The 20812-nt window shown below is 37.0% G+C and overlaps 1 protein-coding gene across 1 annotated transcript; it reads right to left on the reverse strand.

Annotated features, from left to right (window-relative positions):
* Positions 1–341: 341 nt before the first annotated feature.
* LOC115415294 (epoxide hydrolase 1-like) lies at positions 342–17794 on the reverse strand. Its single transcript, XM_030128816.1, has 9 exons — positions 17676–17794; positions 11816–12050; positions 11519–11699; positions 10112–10330; positions 8094–8223; positions 6145–6359; positions 4752–4860; positions 3532–3654; positions 342–1110 (listed from the first exon to the last, which is right to left on the reverse strand). Exons 2-9 carry the CDS (start codon positions 11996–11998, stop codon positions 897–899), a joined length of 1374 nt encoding a protein of 457 aa, XP_029984676.1. The 5' UTR covers positions 11999–12050; positions 17676–17794; the 3' UTR covers positions 342–896.
* Positions 17795–20812: the final 3018 nt, after the last annotated feature.

Raw genomic sequence — 20812 nt, forward strand, 5'->3', positions numbered from 1 at the left:
GGACAAAAAACACACAAAATATATAAAATCCAATTTGAAAAATGTATATACTTTATTGCATAAATAACACACAGATGCTTAACGAACCTTTTCAAAGACTTTAAAAGTGAATATTGGTTCCAAATATTAGGTATAGAAAATTAAAATTGTAATAAATTAAAACTATACTCAAATATTTGACATAAAAGCAGATCTTTACATAGGTGTTTTCTCCAGAAAATGTGGTAATCAAACACGGTTATCATGATAATTAGAATTTAAACGGTAATACTAACCGTTGGCGATTTTACCGCGGTTTATTGTTATACCAGTAATTGTTACATCCCTACTGCAGATCAGATTATACTGTTTATACAATCAATAATAATCTAATAACTCCAGAAATTAGATACTGATCAGAGTGTTAGTGTGGATGTAAACAGGCTCAATAACAGGTAGTTTGATTTTATCATCACTATGTACGAACTCTGAAAGAAATCCGATAATCGGACTGGAACGAATAAACCAAGGTTTCTGATTATCGCATTTCTTAAGTGCATGTAAACGCACCACATCTGATTATTACACTTATGTGATTCCTCCCATGTTCACGTACACAGGCCCACTGCTGCTTATTGAACTGCATATGTGGACATGGATAACACACTCATTTTCTACTGCACTGTAATGGGTTAAATGTCCATGATTGACCAAAGCAGTAAACATGTTTTTATTAGGAATGGAAACAAACAGACAAAGGAAACGATGCCACAGCTCTTTATGTGCAGTCCTGTATTTTGTTACAACTCTAAATCATCTGTAAATCCTTGTAAATGACTACTTCTGAATACTTCATTTTCTTTCCATCCAATCATCTAAACTTCATTTTCTACTTCACCTGCGCATCATTCCATCCTCTACTGTTTCTTCGTCTTCTTCTCCACTGTCCTCACAAACTTGTGGATGTCCTCGGCCATCAGCTGAGGCTCTTCCATGGCAGCGAAGTGGCCGCCCCGAGCCATGAGTGTGTAGGACACCAGTTTATGGTACTTCTGTTGGACCCACAGCTTCGGTGTGTGCATCAGCTCGTTGGGGAAGCAGGCGAACCCGGTGGGAACGACCACTGGAATTCTGGGAAACAGAAGATGAAAACAGACTCATATTCAGTCAATAATAGCTCCATGATTCGGTTTTCTGGATAAGAAACTCATGTTAATTTAGAAATCTTATAAGTCTCTGTTTGGGTATGATCACTGGAATTATATCTGGAAAAAGCTTTTACTTCTTCCTGATCAAACGAATTAAATAAAGCATGAATAACAGCCTCATAACAAAGTAATTTTCATTAACATCTACAAACTATCTTTTAAAAATGTGAAGAACATTTTAAAGGATAAGCCTAAAGTGACTCGATAGCTTTTTGTACACTATTGGTCCATCGTATGATTCTCTTTAAGACAAGGTTGAAACTTTGAGTATCATTATTGTGACATTATTGTGAAAAAAATATTGTGGAATAAATGTATACCTTTCATGCAGTGTCTTGTGTTGAATTTATTGGAAAAATTGTGTCGTTTCAGAATATAACATCAAAAAATGTGTATGACTTGTCCCTGTGTGACTTTTTACATGATGTTTGCTGAAAAGTGGGCAAAAATTACCCTTCTTCAGTGACAAATAATTTGAAAACCCATATTAATCCTGTTGCTGCTTACAAATTTTCATTGAACTTTCTTCCTTTGAACCATAGAAGCAGAGCTGATGGTCTGGCCTTTTGAATGAGGATCAGTTTCAGTGATTTCAGTTCAAAGTCAGTGACGTCAGATCAGACAGTTCCTCAGAAAACGTCCTGGGACAATTCTGTTTGGATTTTTTGGCTTCTCGGTAAGAATTGGACTTCTAATTCTGTATGTAGAGTTGATATGATCATAAATCTGTATGTATTCTACACCATTCTCTTTCTTTTTCTGTTGTGAATAAAGCATTACCAACAATTAAGTCTAATCTAATATTAGATAAGTCAAATCATTACTTTTACTAACCCTACCCCCATCAGGTTTTAGTTTGTGAAAAAAATACATACCACTGTAAAAAAAAAAATTGCATTCACTCAATTTTCAATATCTAGCCTCAAAAATGTAATCAATTCTGCCCACCTACATGGGCTACAATTAGTTGATATTATTTAGGCCCATTTACTTTCCTAAAGTGAGATCGAGTTTTTTTTACAACCACATTTTCATATTTGTTTTTGAAACTGCCACCAATTTGTTAGATTTGGACTGGCTCAGTCAATGATGAAGCCAATTTAAGCAGAGATTTTGCATAAATTATTTCAGATTCCTGAGAAAATTTGATCCTAAACTGATATATTTTCAGTCCAGAACCAAGAACTTGAATTTTTGCCCTTAATGTCACTAAAATGCAACTCAAACCTTGAACCTTGTCTTAAGTGGAAGGAACCTCTGCCACCCACTTTTGTGCAATGGGTGCGTAATTTACTTTTCTTTTCAAAGTTGGAAAAGATTAAGTTTTCCTTTTGTGGACTAATTAAATTGTTTTATCGACAACGGAATCCTTTTTTCTCTACTGTCAACAAGAGTGTCCTGCTGTCTCCTATGTCCTCTTGATGGAGAAATGTGTTGTTAGTTTACATTAGATTAACCCTGAATCAGCCCAGAGTATTGGAAAGAGGAGTTGAACATTATTTATCTTGTTTTTTTGTTGGCTTGGTTTTTTTTTTCTTTTCTTTTTTTCTTTTTTGGGGGGTTTAATAGGTTTGTAGTATAATTTGTTTATATATAATGTGTCTGTGTGGTTCCTTATGTATAAGTACATGTTTATGTAAATGTATAATTTGAAATAATAATAAAAAAAGTGAATAACATGAACAAACTGAAATTTATTAAAAATAATAATAATAATTAAGTGCAATTTTAACAATATTATGCTTCAGTTTATCATTTACTGACATATCACAGTGGATCTACAAATACACAAAACATTTAATAACAGACAGAATATTGGGAAAATTACACTGACTCCTATTAAGCCAAATTCAGGTTGTTCATATTTGTTCATGTTATTCATATTTTTTGTGACAGGATAGTCTGTAAATGTAAATATTTTTGGTTCTTATGATAGTATTTTACTGCTCTGACCCACTTCAGATTGAACTGGGCTGTAAATGGAATCTGAAATAAAATGATTTTAACAGCCTTCACTGTTAATATCTTCCCTGTACTGTTTACATTTCACAGATTCATCCCACAGGCCGGTTTGGACCCTCTGGTGGGCCGGTTTGGGCCCACAGGCCATATGTTTGACACCCCTGATGGCAGTTCCACTCTCATGTTCAGTGTTTTTTATGTTCGAGGCTGACACATCCCAACTGGAAAATCAAAGGTATTAGAGTAAACAGTGTTCGTCATGTTATTTACAGCATGAATGAGGTTCCTGCTCAGTAAGGATTATTACATCAGCTCTAAGAAGAGGATTCTGGAGCAGATCCAAACTATGGAATGACACCAAACATGGGTGTTCTTCATTTACCTGGAGTGAGGCTGATCCAGACCTTTGCCAAAGTTCTCCTTATAGAACCTCATGGAGGAGACGATACAAGCAGACGTCCAGTAGATCATGATGTTCGTCAGCAGGTCGTCAAGAGAGAACTTCCTACAAGACAAGGTTAATGAGACTGAGGATGGACTGAGGAAGAAAGGAAAGGAAGGAAAGGAAGAGAAAGAAAGGAAAGAAAGAAAAGAAAAGAAAAAAGAAAAGGAAAAGAAAGAGAAGGAAAGGAAAGGAAAGGAAAGGAAAGGAAGGAAAGGAAAGGAAAGGAAAGGAAAAGGAAAAGGAAAGGAAAGAGAAAGAAAGGAACGGAAAGAAAAGAAAAGAAAAGAAAAAACAAAAGGAAAGGAAAGAAAATGAAAGAAAAGGAAAGGAAAGAAAAAAAAGAAAAGGAAAGGAAAAGGAAAGAGAAGGGAAGGAAAGGAAAGGAAAGAAAAGAAAAGAGAAAGAAAGGAAAGATAAAAAGAAAAGAAAAGAAAAGAAAGGAAAAGAAAGGAAAGGAAGGAAAGGAAAGGAAAGGAAAGGAAAGAAAAGGAAAGGAAAAGGAAAGAGAAGGAAATGAAAGGAAAGAAAAGGAAAAGAAAGGAAAGGAAAGAAGAAAAGAGAAAGAAAGGAAAGAAAAGAAAAGAAAAGAAAAGAAAAAAGGAAAGAAAAAGAAAAGGAGAGGAAAGGAAAAGAAAAGGAAAGAGAAGAGAAGGAAAGGAAAGGAAAGAAAAGAAAAAGGAAAGAAAGAAAAGAAAAGCTGTGTGTTATGAAAAGGTGCTATATAAATAGAATAGAATAGAATAGAACAGAACAGAAGAGGCTCAATTGGTCTCTAACAATAAAATATAGACATATATTAAAAAAATATTTTAAAAAATGTGCAATTGAAATATGTGCAACTTACAGATAAAGTGTATGAAAGAGTAAAATTCTAAAAACATAAGTACACAAATGTGTAAATGTAACAGTGTAAACAATGTAAACATACACTGATGTAACCTGCAGCGTAAACATGTGAACCTGAAGAAGGTTTTTCCAGTTGTGTAGTTTCCATCAACTGTTCCTAACATGACTGAAAGCCCATACATGGAAACTGGGCTGCAGGTACACAGAGCTTCAGTATCTAGTCCCTGACATGTGAGTTCAGAATAAACAGACCCTTCAGATGTGTTTAGAGTCACACTGACACAGCGTCTTCATGACAGTCTTAGAGTCACCTGGTGAGTCCTCCGTCCTCCAGGTTCCTGAAGTCCCTGCTGGTCCACGTTGAGAACTTCTCCAGAATGTATGCAGCCAGACCCACTGGAGAATCATTGAGCCCCCGACCTGACAGTGTCACAACACCACAACAATCCAGACGCTGTAAGAGACTCCGACTCTTTTGTTCTTCTAAGATGTAATGAAAGACACTTGTGATCACTTGTGTCTTTCCAACATACAAGAACACTGGGAATATATGTGTGATTACTGATCAGCTCCTTAACCCATACAGACCCAAACATCCACCACCGACCAAAACCATCTACTGATCTAAACTGTTTAATACCTGTAGGTCCACTAATCCTATCAATACATGTCAATAATTGGTGTAAAATACAGTTCTTCATCTTTTCATGGTCATCAGATGTGACCCATTTGGATGTTCAGAGGCTCCGTAGTTACCATGGAAACACCGTCATCTTCTACAACACTGATTCACCAGTAAAACCCATGGAGTTGGATCAATGACAGTGGATGGACACACTGGGTTTATGCTCAGTTAATGACAGATTTAGCTGAAAAAGTCACGCTTTCTTCATTTTTCTCCGTTTCTGATGTTATGACGATCAACTTTAATCTGAGCTTTTTTGAACATCTACATGATCAGTAAATTCAATTTGGGAAAATACCTGATTTTCACTGAAAAAAAATGCAAAAAAGTCTGTTTTACTTAAGTTTTCACTGTTCTAATATAATAACCTTTGAATTTACTAATGAACATCTACATGATCAGTGAATTAAATATAGGAAAATACATGATTTACACTGAAAAATGAAAAATGCAGAGGATAATAATATCATAAATGGTAAATAAATGGTTATAAGTCACTTGGGAAAGACAAAAAAAAATGATTTGGAAGTTGTGACAAAAATAACTGATAGTCTTTAACGGTTAAAAAACAGTCATTGGACAAAGTAAACCTGGGGTATGAATAAGACTGAACATGGTGTTTTGTGAAAATCCATGAATAAAATACAGCTGAAATACAGTACGTCTCTAAGTGTCATTTGTTGTTATTCTTTCACTTGTGTGTCAGTGACAGTGGACGGAGACACTCGGTTTATGTTCAGTTAGTGATATATTTTTATTTTATGGAAACATCACTTTTTCTTAATTTTTTTCAGTTTTGATCTAATAACATTTGAATTTGCTCTGAGGTTTTATGAACATCTACGTGACTGGTAAATAAAATAGAGGGAAATACATGATTTTCAATGTAAAATGCAAAACATAGAAGATAATATTACAACAAACGATGATAAATGACTTGGGAAAGACAAAAAAAACCTTTGAAAGTTGTGACCAACAGCGGTGTTTCTTTAAGGGTTAAAACTGTTGGCTGTTCTTACCGGCTGTGTCAGGCTTCGTGGCCTGGATGTGCATGTATCCAGACTCTTTGATGGACTCCACCACCAGCTTCTCCTTGCAGGGGTAAAGTTTCTGAATGTCCGTGTCAGTGAAGCCGAACAGCTTAGGGAAGCGACGGCCGAGCATGATGGATAAAGTCACCCTCAGCCCGGGCTTGGATGGGGGGGCAAAGTTCACATGCAGGCCTCTAACTGTCCTGAAAAGAGCACAAAGAAATATTAACACCACCGCTGGAATGAGGCCTTTCATCATTTCAGCGTTCACACAGAAAGTGCACAGGGAAGGCTAGCATCTGATCATAATAATTAACCCTTTCATGCATGAATTATGAGAACATTAATCAAGACTTTTTTTCTTTATTCCTCTTTAGGCATTTCAAAAACAGTGAGATTATTATTTTTTTTTTTTATGAAGCTGTTTGACATGGAGTTGCAAAAATGTGCGTTTAATTTTTAAAGCAACGAAACGTGTATTTACTGATATACTGTGTGAAAACTATGAAATAAAAACATTAAATGCTGCTAATTTGATGTTTTCTCACATTTTAACATACACTACAAACAAAAAGTTATGGATATTTAAAATTTTTGGGGCTATTTTTTTCAGTTGGGATTTTTGCACAACACTTTTTACTTTTTTTGAGTGTGAATTGAATTGAAACACATTTTTTAACGACCAGACATAGTTTTATTTACAAATGGCAAAAATGACCAAAAAAAGACAAAAAAAAAAAAAAAAAAAAAGAAATATCCTTAACTTTTTGTTTGTAGTAAACTCCAATACTAGTCACTTCATGGAGATAATATGCCAAAAAAAAACACTTTTGTTGTTAATTACAGTCTAATAACAATAACAAGGAATTGATTTACACTCAAACATGTTAGATCAGGTTTATCAAGAACAGCCAAGTTACAGTAATGTTATCAGTTGCAGTGTATTGTGTATTTTGTTGGCTGATTTGAAACTAAAATAACAAAATCCATGAATATACAAGAGGACAGCTGTAGAATAACTGTCCACTGGAGTGACCACTATGCATGAAAGGGTTAAATGACAATAACCTACACCAAACTTATATTTTTGGGTATGCAATTACTTATATTTTCAGAAAAATGTATTCTAAAATGAGAAAAAAATTTGTGAAAAAAAACAATGTGAGTAGTTTTCTGAAGGTGAATGTTTGTGCAGTGACCCAGTTTAGTGCTGTCATTCTGGGTTCATTTTATAAACTCTAGAAATAAACTACATTTATTCCAAATACACTGACATTTGACTATTATATTAAAGTCATATTCTAAACACACTGTGTTTAAAATTAATAAATGCATATATCTATGCAAAATACATTTGAATATAATGTTACTATTATTCGTATGCTGTAAATATTGTAAATAAATCTATATAATATTGATAATTGAAATAAAACATGTATAATTTGATATTTCCTTTTGTTGTCCATCTGTAAAGCTGACATTTTTCTAAACTCTTGCTATTTGGGTTTGATCAAATATTTTTTTCCTATAACCAATTATTGGGTTGTAAAACAGAGGGTTTAAGGTTTACACTGAATACATTTAAGGATGAAAATGTCAGAGGAACTTTACTTTGGAGAACTTTGGAAATCTGGCAAAAAAATAGACGTTAATGTTTTGCCCATCCATGGCGCAGTAGTTTTTGATATTTTTCATTTAAAAATATTTAAACTAAATGTTTCCCTTTGAGTCTGTTTCAGATGGCATTTAGACCTTTACAATTCTGTGGAATATTTGTCTGAAACTGGTCTGGTTCAAAAGTTATGAATCAAACAGTAGTGGGCGGTCCATCTGGGACAGCTTTGGCCCCGCCCACAGACCTCTTCTTCTCATCACAGGGTGTTTCCAGCGTGTACGTTAATGTATGAACGTTCTGGGGCCTTCTGTTTGCATCTTACTTGGGCTCCAGCTGAGCCATGTTGGTGGTGACCAGCCAGCCCCAGTCTCCTCCATGAGCGTAGAAGTGCTGGAAGCCAAGACGCTTCATCAGTTTGTGGAAGATTCGGGCTGCGCACACTGAATCAAACCCTGTCACACAAACACAAACACAAACACACACACACACACACACACACACACACACACACACACACACACACACATTACTGTAAAGTGGGTCTCATATCATCACCTACATGAGTTTGATCAAAGTAAATAACTTGTCTGTTACTAAAATAATCAACTGTTTTGATCAATGATCAGTTTGAGTTCCTTTCTGAGAACAAAGGTCCCAGTTCTCTGATTCCATCTGCTTCATCTTCTGTCCTCTGTTATCATGATCTGAATTAGTACCATGCTGGGCTTTAGAAAACACAATTTTCCGTTTTCTGACCTTTTCTAAACCCAATGATTACTTGATCAAATGAAGAAACAAGTGAAAGACTAATCACTACTCATCAGTTACAGCTCTGTCCCTTATTGGTTTTATTGTCTTCACCAGAGGAGTTAAACTCATTTTGGTTCAGGGGCCACATACAGTTCACTTTAACCAAAGAATATTCAGAAAAGCCTTTTAATAGAGACAACTTCAAATGTTTCTCTGTTTTAGTGCAAAAGAGTTAAATTAAATAATGAAAATGTTTACACTTGCAAACTATCTCTTCCCAAAAAACAAAAATAACCTGAACAATGTGAAATTTCAGAAAAATATGTGCAATTTAAACAATATTATGACTCAACTTTACATTTATATGTCTGCATTATGGATCACAGTGGTATTACGATGGCACAAACATTTAGTCACAGGCATAATATTGTTCAAATTCCAGAGTTTGGAGCTGTCATTATTTATAGGTTATTATTCTGTTATGTTACTGGTCTGACCCTGTATGAGGCACCTGAACTAAAATAATTGGGACACCCTTGACCATTCATATCTTCAGTGTAATTTTTGCATTTTGAAAATTCAACCCCTGGACTGGACCAGACCCTTTAGCGGGCCGGTTTTGGCCTGCGGACCACATGTTTGACACCACTGGTCTTGACTGAGCTTCAATTATATTTTTTTATTTTTACATGATCACATCTATTTTTAAAATGGTGCTTGAGTGAGAAACACAATTTTTCTTGAGAATAAAGTGTGTATTAAAAAGTCGCTCATATGTGAACCACATGTCACAGAATTAAAACAGTTTAATGTGTTTGCACTGTTTTACAATTTCAAATAGACATTTATATTGTCCATAACACTGGTCTACAATTATTTTTTAATTATCTGCTTCAGATTAAATGTGCTAAATGTTACATATTTTAATCAGATTGTTAAACAAATGACCAAAGTGTTGGTTTTTCCTGCTGTTTTCCAGGTATATGATGGTGTGTTCTTCCACATACATGTTGGTTTCTGCCCATTTTTCCAACAGATTTATCCTCCTAAGACCCAGGAAATGTCAGCAAAGTACCAGCTTTTTTGTTTTTTATTAGATAAGTGCCTATATTGGAAACATCTTGATGCAACAGTTTTTTCAGATGCAGTTTTAAAAATTTTTATGGAATGTCCTTTGTGGTGGACAGTTTTCTTTTCTTTTCTGTTTTTGTATAAAGTTGTGAAACTCTGTGCACAGTGGGTCCTAGGAGGTTAAATATGTTCCACTGATAGAACCTGTAGAGTGAATGTATTGTCATGTGCAGGAAGTGTTTTGAAGTAGATCTGGTAGATCTGCCACTAATATTCATTTGGAGTTAAACCCATTCTATCATTAATTCTTCAATTTCACATTTTGACCCAAGACTGTATCTATGAAACTACAGCCAACCACCATTTAGGACTGGATTTATCTGTATCAGTGACTCACACGTGGTTTATTCTGTAAGTATTTGACTGGTAGACCAGTGTGACCAACTGATCCCACTACACATAAACACTCCAACAGTATACATTTTCCTCATATTTGGGCTCCAGACGTCCCAGACCTACCTTTCTTATGTGGTGCTTCAGAAAAGCCGTATCCAGGTATGGAGGGACAGACCACCTCAAACACACAGTCACCTGGATCTGATGGTTCTGTCAGCAGAGGGATGATCCCAAAGAACTCATAGAAGGATCCAGGCCAACCATGAACCATGATCAGCGGGATCACTGCAGACCCCTGTGGGACCCTCTGGGGTTTGATGTGCATATAGTGGACATCAATGCCTGACAGGGATCAAACATGACAGATCAGAATGATGTAATATGTACAGGGTGGGGAAGCAAAATGGACAATATTTTGAGGCTGGGATTGAAAGACAGTGTATGACCAATTAGTTTATTGAAAGTCATGAGAATTTATTTGCCACAAGAAAATTTCCATAATAGAAAATGTTTTTATTCTATGTGTCCTCCTTCTTTCTCAATAACTGCCTTCACACGCTTCCTGAAACTTGTGCAAGTGTTCTTCAAACATTCGGGTGACAACTTCTCCCATTCTTCTTTAATAGTATCTTTAAGAAAGTGGACATTGCTGTGTGATGTTCTATTGGTAGCATGTTCTAAAACACCCCAAACAGCAGAATCCACAGGGTTTAGATCTGGGCTAGAAGGCGGACATAAACATAATTCCCAAAAATTGCTCAAGTTGGATTTGTTGCTGTTGTCAACAAGTGTTTTGGTGTTCTTGTGTAAGATTTTAACTTCAAATCATATTTTACTGCATTTCTAACGCTCTTGTTGTCTACCTCAAGTTCAATTGCCATTTTTCTCATGGATTTGGTTGGATCCTTTAGGATTTTGGATTTGAGAGCTTTAATAAAAGCTTTGGTACATTTTTTGTTGCTTCCTCCGCTTCCAGACTTTCTGGTAATAGTTTTGCTCATAGTCATTCTCTTCTTTCCATTATAAACAGTCTTTATGGACACTCCAACTATTTTTGAAATCTCCTTTGGTGTGACGAGTGCATTCAGTAAATCACACACTCTTTGACGTTTGCTTTCCTGATTACTCACATGGGCAAAAGTTTCTGAAAAGGTATGGATAATAGTGTTAGGTATGATTATGACATCAACATATGTTTGGTTTCAAAACAATTGACGTAGTGACTGCTGAGAAAAAACAACTAAATGTTCATTGTAAATTTTGCTTCCCCACCCTGTATATGTAAATAATATTGAATGACAATGTAAATATGGAAATAACATTGGATTTGAATTCTAAAATTCTATATCTATATAAATATTTCTATAAATACCACATTTCTTATTTTTCTCTCGGATTTTATGTCTTTTTCTCTGCTGTTGACTGGGAAATTAAGTAAATAAAGTCATATTTTATCTCTTATCCTATCTCATCTTATCTAATATTATCTTATTATCAGTAGAGTATATTCCAGAGCTGCAGCTTCTTCACCTTCTATGTTGGTTTTAAAATGAGGATACTGGTTGAGTTTGTCCACTTGTTTCCTCCAGTCAAAGTCATTTCTCCAGTAGGACACCACCTTCTGCAGATACTGGGAGTTGAAACCATAATGAAACTGACTGTCCTCCAGTGACGCCACAGGTCGAGTCTGGTCTATCCTTCTGTAGAGGTCCTGACAGATTAAAAAAAAAAAAAGGACACATATGTTTGTGTGTTACCAGTTACCTCTACTGATGTCTGTGCTCTGCTGTTTTATCGACATCACAGTTAATAAAGTGGAAATCTGACCTCCAGTTCTTCATCACTGGTGGAGATTTTAAAGGGTCGTACTGAGATGTCCTCCTCTCCATCGGGGGGCGCTCCAACCCCCCACCAGCCATCTTCGGTCTTCAGGACCTTGCTCCTGCTCTTCTGAACCAGGAAGTAGATCACTCCTCCTATCACTATGGCAACCAGCACCTCTGTAAACATGGTGCCGAGTGTCTGAACCGGGATGAGTGGAAGGACAAACAGTGGACAGGAGCTGGAATGAGACAGATGGACGAGGAAAAGATGTCTGACAAATGACACATTTAACAGAACATGACCGCCTAATTTAGGACCCACTGACCAGAGACCCTTTAATTTGGACCATGTGACAAACTTATTCTCATTATTAGTCTGACCTTAAGGATATTATTGGGGAATATTTACTTGTATTAGTGACAGTAAGAGACAGACTGGTAAAGGGTCAGAAAGGTAAAGGGTCAGACTGGTAAAGGGTCAGACTGGTAAAGAGTCAGACGGGTAAAGGGTCAGACAGGTATAGGGTCAGACAGGTAAAGGGTCAGACAGGTAAAGGGTCAGACAGGTATAGGGTCAGACAGGTAAAGGGTCAGACAGGTAAAGGGTCAGACAGGTATAGGGTCAGACAGGTAAAGGGTCAGACAGGTATAGGGTCAGACTGGTAAAGAGTCAGACGGGTAAAGGGTCAGACAGGTATAGCGTCAGACAGGTAAAGGGTCAGACAGGTAAAGGGTCAGACAGGTATAGGGTCAGACAGGTAAAGGGTCAGACAGGTATAGGGTCAGACAGCTAAAGGGTCAGACAGGTATAGGGTCAGACAGGTATAGGGTCAGACTGGTAAAGGGTCAGACAGCTAAAGGGTCAGACAGGTATAGGGTCAGACAGGTATAGGGTCAGACAGGTAAAGGGTCAGACAGGTAAAGGGTCAGACAGGTATAGGGTCAGACAGGTAAAGGGTCAGACGGGTAAAGGGTCAGACAGCTAAAGGGTCAGACAGGTAAAGGGTCAGACTGGTAAAGGGTCAGACAGGTATAGGGTCAGACAGGTATAGGGTCAGACAGGTAAAGGGTCAGACAGGTAAAGGGTCAGACAGGTAAAGGGTCAGACAGGTATAGGGTCAGACAGGTAAAGGGTCAGACGGGTAAAGGGTCAGACAGGTATAGGGTCAGACAGGTAAAGGGTCAGACAGGTAAAGGGTCAGACTGGTAAAGGGTCACTCTGATAAGACCCTGGCCTATGTGGTCCATGGTCTACCATGAACCCCTGAATCCTCTCTGAGGATCATTATTGTTTTCAGACCTGTCCGTGTATCAGATGTCCCTGGCTTTGAGTCAGTGCACGAACAAAAACCAATTCAGAACAAAACTGTAAAAATGACCAATTCAACAACAGCAGAGACCAGAATGAGAAAACAGAACTTAACCTAATAAAGCACCACTGGGTTCAAGCAGCTTTTGTCCACTAATTTATAAAATCAAGCAGGTTAAAAATGAACCTTGTGTTTTTAAAAACTATTTACACGATTTAGAAGCTTTGTTGTAGACTTATAATGTTCATGTTCTTTTATATCGGCTAAACTGTGCTCACAGCTCTTATTTGTGTCTGTGTTCATATTAAATCAGTCTCAGTGAATCCAAAGGAACTCTGTGTTGGTAAATGACAGTTGTTCAAATGGACAGGATTTCAGTTCTGTTCAACATGTTGATGCTCATATGAACTATGTTTTCACCTCAAAAATGTCCAATTTCACACAATTAATGCTATATTTTCATGTCACAAATGGACAAGTTCTATTTGAACTGAATTTACCTGAAAAACAAATCTTCTCTTCTTTTAGATTCCCCAGTTTTTCTTCCCAGATTCTCTCCTCCATATCACATGTTTTATTTGTACAGGTTCAAATCTGGAGTATGGTGCTGATCCATCCTGCTTCTGTTCCACCAATACATACATGAAGAATGGCACACAGCACTGTTTAAATCAACAGTTTTACAATAAGAAGCATTTTTGTACAGAAAGAACAATTCTATATTGTTCTTTCCTCTTTAGTCTGATGCTAAACTATCCAATAAATAATAGTGCTCCTAGTTTTTGCACAGGGATCATTAGTGTAAACGCTGACATGGCTGCAGAGCATCAGTATGATGGGATCCACAACAACCATGTCACATCCGTCCACTGACACATTTAGTGTTTTTGTGTCAGCTGGGATTGTTTTAGATCCACAATACCAACATTTATGAAGAAGAGCACAATTAGCAATAGGAAGTCTAGAAGTTTATTCCTAATAAAGTACTGGGACTGACCAGAGCATCATGGGTAATGTCACGTCCTTCCACCAGCAAAAGTTTTCACATCCACGTGCTATTCCAAATCCAATATTTATGAAAATAGAGCTTCCACTGTCAGAGAATATCAGTAGTCTGTGCACAAATGGATTAGCATTATTTACACACACTTCTAGGACTTTAGGACAACTGTTTTTTTTTTTTGACAAAAATGGACACTCATTTGACCCCTGAAGAAATTTTAGCCGATATACATTACATCTTAAGAGTAATGTTTTATAATATCACATAGCATTAGCAATTATTTTTACGCCAGTGGCTTTCCATCAAAATCCATTTGTGACCTGTTGTAAAAAGACATTATTTATCATAGAACAGCAACAGCCCTAATTTTTTAGATTGTATCAATAATCATAGATGTGTTAATATGTGTTAATATGGTATGAGGGTAATTCAGCCTCAAAAATTAATAACAAAGAATGACAGAATTTGCTGGTAATAAAATAACTCGATTCAAATCCAGACTAGTTTGTGGGACTAATCTGATCATAAATGAGTTTAATGCCTCTGACTTTCACTACATAGTTAAATAGGATCTGGTACAACAGCTTCAAGGCCAAGAGTTCACAGGAAAACGTCCCAAACAACAGTGGCTCTGTTGTTGTGGTGTAACCGGGCCAGCTGACAGGATTAGGTGAAACAGACCTGACCACAGACCCTGAAAGCTGCGTGACACAGCTTTTGTCACTCAGAACTGAGCCCTGAAGCCCACGTCCACCTGCAAAACACTAGAACGGAATGAAAAACACACACTGCGGTCCTCACACCCACCAGGACCAGCCTGGACTTTAGCATGACAATTACAACTGAAACGATTAATCACCTTAAACTCATTATAAAAGATGATTTGATTGCAGTTTTCCTGAATGGCATCTTCATTTCCTTAATTTCACGGTCACTAAACATTGGTTCCATTGTTGTGTTTCAAACGGATACTTATTGTGACGCACATGACGCCAGGATCAACACACAGTTGGATCCAAATGTGTTGAAGACTGCACATATAGTTTGTAGATGTCACTGGACTTTGTTGTTTATATCTATAATTTTATATATACTTTTATATGGTCGCTACTGTTGTTTAGGGGTGTGTATTGGCAAAAATCTGGCGATTCAATACAAATGACAATTTTAGGATCACAATACGATATATCACAATATATCATTATACTGTCAAAAAAGCAATTTTTCTTTGTTTCTTTTTTTTAAGATTATTTCCAGGAAGAATTGAATTACACCAGAAATACGTACAAATACTAAACACATTTTTATTTGATCAGAACAGGATCTAATGCTACATCACAACATTTTTCTAATTCTCCTCGTTTCCAAAGGAACTACCATCTGCCTCTCAGACAGTAAAAAGTGCTTTTAGGATGCTTCAAATAACCATTACTTAATAAAGCAGTGTTAAATAAGAATAAATAAAATATAAACAATAAAGAAAACCTAAAAACAAAAATGAACCTCCACAATATCTGCATTTGAATAAGTACCTAAAAATAAAATAATTAAAATATCGATACAGTACTTTTTAATATCGATACAGTATCGTGAAATCAAATATTGCAATATATTGCAGAACCGATATTTTCTTACTGTTGTTGTTATTTCTATATAGACACTATAAATAAATACTTATATAACCTTTTACTTTTATACTTTTGTGGTTGGTGTTTCAGTGGGTTCTGGAATAAAGGACAAGTTTTCTTTTTTCATGTCCATTTCACATCTTTACTGTAAATTTTTACACATTTTGTCTATTCAAACAGTCATTTAATCAAATCGAACTAAAACAATTGATAGATTAATCAATTGCAAAAATAACTGATAGCTCTATTTACAAGTAACTCAGTACAGAAGTGTCCACAGAAGTAAACAGAATGCCATAATACAGTCTTTAAGGATGAGAAATAATGCATTTACTTCATGCATTTAAGACATAGTATATAACATTTAGAGGAATCGCTCCAGTTATTTGATGATGCAAAATCTCATTGTGGACACAGTCCATGGACCTGGCCTGAAGAGGGTACAAGAGCTGGACTGACCCTATGTCCTCTCCACAGGAATAACTGTTTTTTTTGTCCATTCAAATAATCATTTAATCAAATTCAGCTGGTTCTGGACTAAAGCACAAGTTTGTCATTTTCATACATTTCTGTTTCACATTTTTACTGCACATTTTGACACATTTTGCTTATTTAAATACTCGTTTAATCGACTGGAAGAAAACAATCGATAGATTGTTCGATTACAAAAATACTTGATAGTTTGAGCTCTCAGTAGCTCCCAGTGCTATGTGACAGGCCCCTGGAGGACCAGTGTGGACTTAAACAGGCTAATACATGCATGGGGACAGGACGGAGCCTTAAAGGGACCACTGGACCCACAGTTAAAGGGACCACTGGACCCGGAGTTAAAGGGACCACTGGACCCACAGTTAAAGGGACCACTGGACCCAGAGTTAAAGGGGCCACTGGACCCAAAGTTAAAGGGGCCACTGGACCCGGAGTTAAAGGGACCACTGGACCCACAGTTAAAGGGACCACTGGACCCACAGTTAAAGGGACCACTGGACCCAAAGTTAAAGGGGCCACTGGACCCACAGTTAAAGGGACCACTGGACTCAGAGTTAAAGGGACCACTGGACCCACAGTTAAAGGGACCACTGGACCCACAGTTAAAGGGACCACTGGACCCAAAGTTAAAGGGACCACTGGACCCACAGTTAAAGGGACCACTGGACCCACAGTTAAAGGGACCACTGGACCCACAGTTAAAGGGGCCACTGGACCCAAAGTTAAAGGGACCACTGGACCCAAAGTTAAAGGGGCCACTGGACCCAGAGTTAAAGGGACCACTGGACCCGGAGTTAAAGGGGCCACTGGACCCACAGTTAAAGGGACCACTGGACCCAGGGTTCAACAACCTGTCAGAGTTTGCACCAGTCCAGTCCACACAAACAAAAAACAGCTGTTTGTTCAACAGGCTGACACTGTTCTGCATCAGTAAACCAGACTAAAACACAGACCAATAGAAAGACAAATGGAAACAGAATGTGGTAATAAACACTAGTGCAGGTCTTTAACACACTGTAGCTGTCATTAGTTAGGTTTTGCTAGCTGTTAGAGCTAACACATAAACCCTCAGTGTAGAGTTAGCAGGTCCACTACAACAGAAGGTAGTGTTAGCATGTCCACTAAAACATAAAATGTTAGCATGTGCATTAAAACATAAAATGTTAGCATGTCCACTAAAACATAAAATGTTAGCATGTGCATTAAAACATAAAATGTTAGCATGTGCATTAAAACATAAAATGTTAGCATGTCCACTCAAACAGAAGCAGGTCCACTAGTGGGTTCCACATTCTTTTCTCTGTTTCTACTCATCAGCTTCAGTTTAATGCACTTAAATGAATCGAACTAACTTCACTTGAACTTCTTCCACACAGTCACTGAAGTCCTGTTTAGACCCTACTCCACACAGGACCCCACTTCTAGCCCTTTTACCTGTTGTTGGTCCAGAGTCCAGACGTCCAGGTCCGTGTTGTGCCGAGTTCTGCTGCCCATCAGTGTGAGGCTGCGCCGTGGCAGGCGAGTGCACGTCCACACGGGAGCGCGCACACGGAAACTTCCACACTTAAAGGGATCTGCCTGGAGAAAAGTATTATAGACTGGAAGAGATGGATGAAGCCTGTATTTAAGGAAAACAGACAATAAAGTAAGGGGGGGGGGATGAAAGAAAGTAAATACAGTACAGTATTTAATAATGACAGTGAGGCCTGTTTGTTTATGGATAATATACTGATAAATCTGCTGGAATTATTGAAGAAAATAGTTGAATAGTTGAGTCTGTTTGTATGACTGCACTGCCATGAACATTTTGTTGTGTATAATTCAGTTACTGAGTTATGTATTTGTTGTGGTTCGATGCTAAAATTAGGAAAATAGTATAGTTTGATTCTTGTATTAAGTTTGTGATAAAGGTGTAAAAGCACTGAGGGGCAGGATTAAATCAGTTTATACTTCTTCCTACTCCTTTTCGACCATGCAATGTAGTCTATAGAGCTTTATAAATTACTATTATTTTTTATTGTTTGCCGTCTGCACAATTTTTATGCATGCGCATTTTTTTCTTGCACTTTATTCTGTTGCTGCCTTTATTATTGAATTTCCCCACTGTAGGATCAATAACCTCTCTAATCTCTAATCTAAATCAGTGTTGTTTCTGCATGAGCTGAAGGTTGTTGAGTGACTAAATCTGAGGGGTCATCACATGGATAATAGTATGGAGGAAAAAAAGTTTTGTTTTCACTTTGTGGTGACATATTGGATGATTTTTCATTTGAACATTCATTAAAATAAAGGCATGTGAGAAGTTCAGAGGGAAAAATGTCTATTTCATGGTGCTTCCTGTATGTCACAGAATAAAACTGTTGTCAACAACTTCTTTATTCTTGATCACTGTGATGGAGTTTAAATGCTTGTTCTATTATCCAGTATGTCAAATGTTCTCCTGCAAAATATCATAAGTTGTATTGGAGAATAAAGGTACAATTTTGACCAATAAAATGCAGTAGAATGTACAGAGTACCATAATATGTAAATACTTTACTTTCTACTGTAATATCTGTTGCTAAATCTCTATGAAACAAAATAATAAAAGATGTTATGAATCAGTGTGCAATTATGGATGTTCTTTTCACCACCACTGCTGATGAAAACCAATCGAATCAAGCAGAAATGATGTTTACAGATAAAATAAGACCAGTTTTATTCACAGTACTCTTATGCGATGTACATTTACCTTCTTTTCTGTCATTCTACTAAAATAGCCTTTAGTGTGCTTACATTAAACACTGATAAAGGACATTCTGTATGATGTTTTTGAGAGGTGACCAAATAAATAAAGGCTGCACCACTGACTCAAATAACTGTGAACTGAATGTGAACATTGTTGGAAACATGAAAATTCAAGTGCACGAGTCAATAATATGTATGTAACGTAGGTTTTTTTTATTTCACATATTTAAATGCAGAAATGGTACATGTTATATTTGTAAATTCATGCACATGCAGCAATTATGGATTAATTAAACCAGTCTAAAATCAGTCTGCTCATGGTAATTCTGTACTGATTAAAGCTCCAAATCACTCATTATAGTATTCTTATACATATGTAAAACATGACATGTATTGGGATGTACACGGCATTTGCCTTTAAAGTACTCAACATCATCTTATTTGGTGACAAATCAGACACTGGCATACAGTACAATACATATTACTTGTAAAAAACAACAACATTGTTTTGGTGAATCATCTTTGGACACAACATTGTAATGGTCTCACGGTTTGAGTTGATGATCATCCTGGAAAATGGAAACAGTTTTTGGAATAAATTCTGGCATAGTCAACATTTAACTCTGAGCTGACTGATCTCCAGCATCTTAACCCATAAAGACCCAAACATCCACCATCGACTAGAACCATCTACTGATCTAAACTGTTGAATACTTGTTGATTAAACTAATCCTGTCAATACATGTCAATAATTGGTGCAAAATACAGTTCTTCATCTTTTCATGGTCATCAGATATGACCCGTTTGGACGTTCAGAGGCTCTGTAGTTACCGTGGAAACACCATCATCTTCTACAACAGGGGTTCTCAAAGTAGAGGTCGCAAGTTGATTTTCAGAAATCTTTTTAAGTAATCCCTGAGGTAGGTATGACAGATTAAGGGCATTATTGTTGCACTTACACTTCGAAGGAAGGAAATGTGCTCTATGAATTTCAATAAACACAGGAAGTGCTTTTTACTTTACATCAGCCAAACTTTCATTAATGGTGCATGAACAGCAGCATAACAGCGACAAACAGGTTCGGCATTGTTCAGTTTACAGGTTTGACTAATGGTGTCACATTAATAAAAATAAACAAACATAAAAAGGCCAATAAGTGTGGCAAAACAGACACATTTACCTAAAAAAAATTAACCCCCCCCCCCCCCCCCCCCCCCCCGCACATGAAACAGAACACAATGAGTAAAATACCCAGTACCCACAATGCAATGCAGCAAATATGCCACAGTATCATTGCATGAGTCCTGTGTGCACATTTTTTTTTAATGTTTCAGTCACTTCAGGGATAATAGGGGTCACCAGGTCACAAGTTTTGGGGCGGCCTTGGCTCAGATGGTAGAGCTGGTTGTCCAGTAACCAAAGGGTTGACGGTTTGAATCCCGCTCTGTCCATGTGCTGTTGTGTCCTTGGGCAAGACAGGGCAGTTGTGGCTACAGATGTAGTTTACCACCACCAGAGGGAGAATGTGAGAGCAATTGAATAATGGATCCTCTGTATGCGCTTTGAGTATGAGTTCATAGAAAAGCACTATATAAAATCTAATCTATAATTATTGGGAACCCCTGGTCTACAACACTGATTCACCAGTAAAACCCATGGAGTTGGATCAATGACAGTGGACGGACACACTGGGTTTATGTTCAGTTAATAATATCTTTAATGGAAAAAGTCATGTTTTCTCTGTTTTTGATATAATAACCCTTAACTTTAATCTGAGCTTTTATGAACATCTACATGATCAGGGAATTAAATTCAGGAAAATACATGATTTCCACTGAAAAATG

This window comes from Sphaeramia orbicularis, chromosome 24, assembly GCF_902148855.1.
Source record: "Sphaeramia orbicularis chromosome 24, fSphaOr1.1, whole genome shotgun sequence".
Classification (NCBI taxonomy): Eukaryota; Metazoa; Chordata; class Actinopteri; order Kurtiformes; family Apogonidae; genus Sphaeramia; species Sphaeramia orbicularis.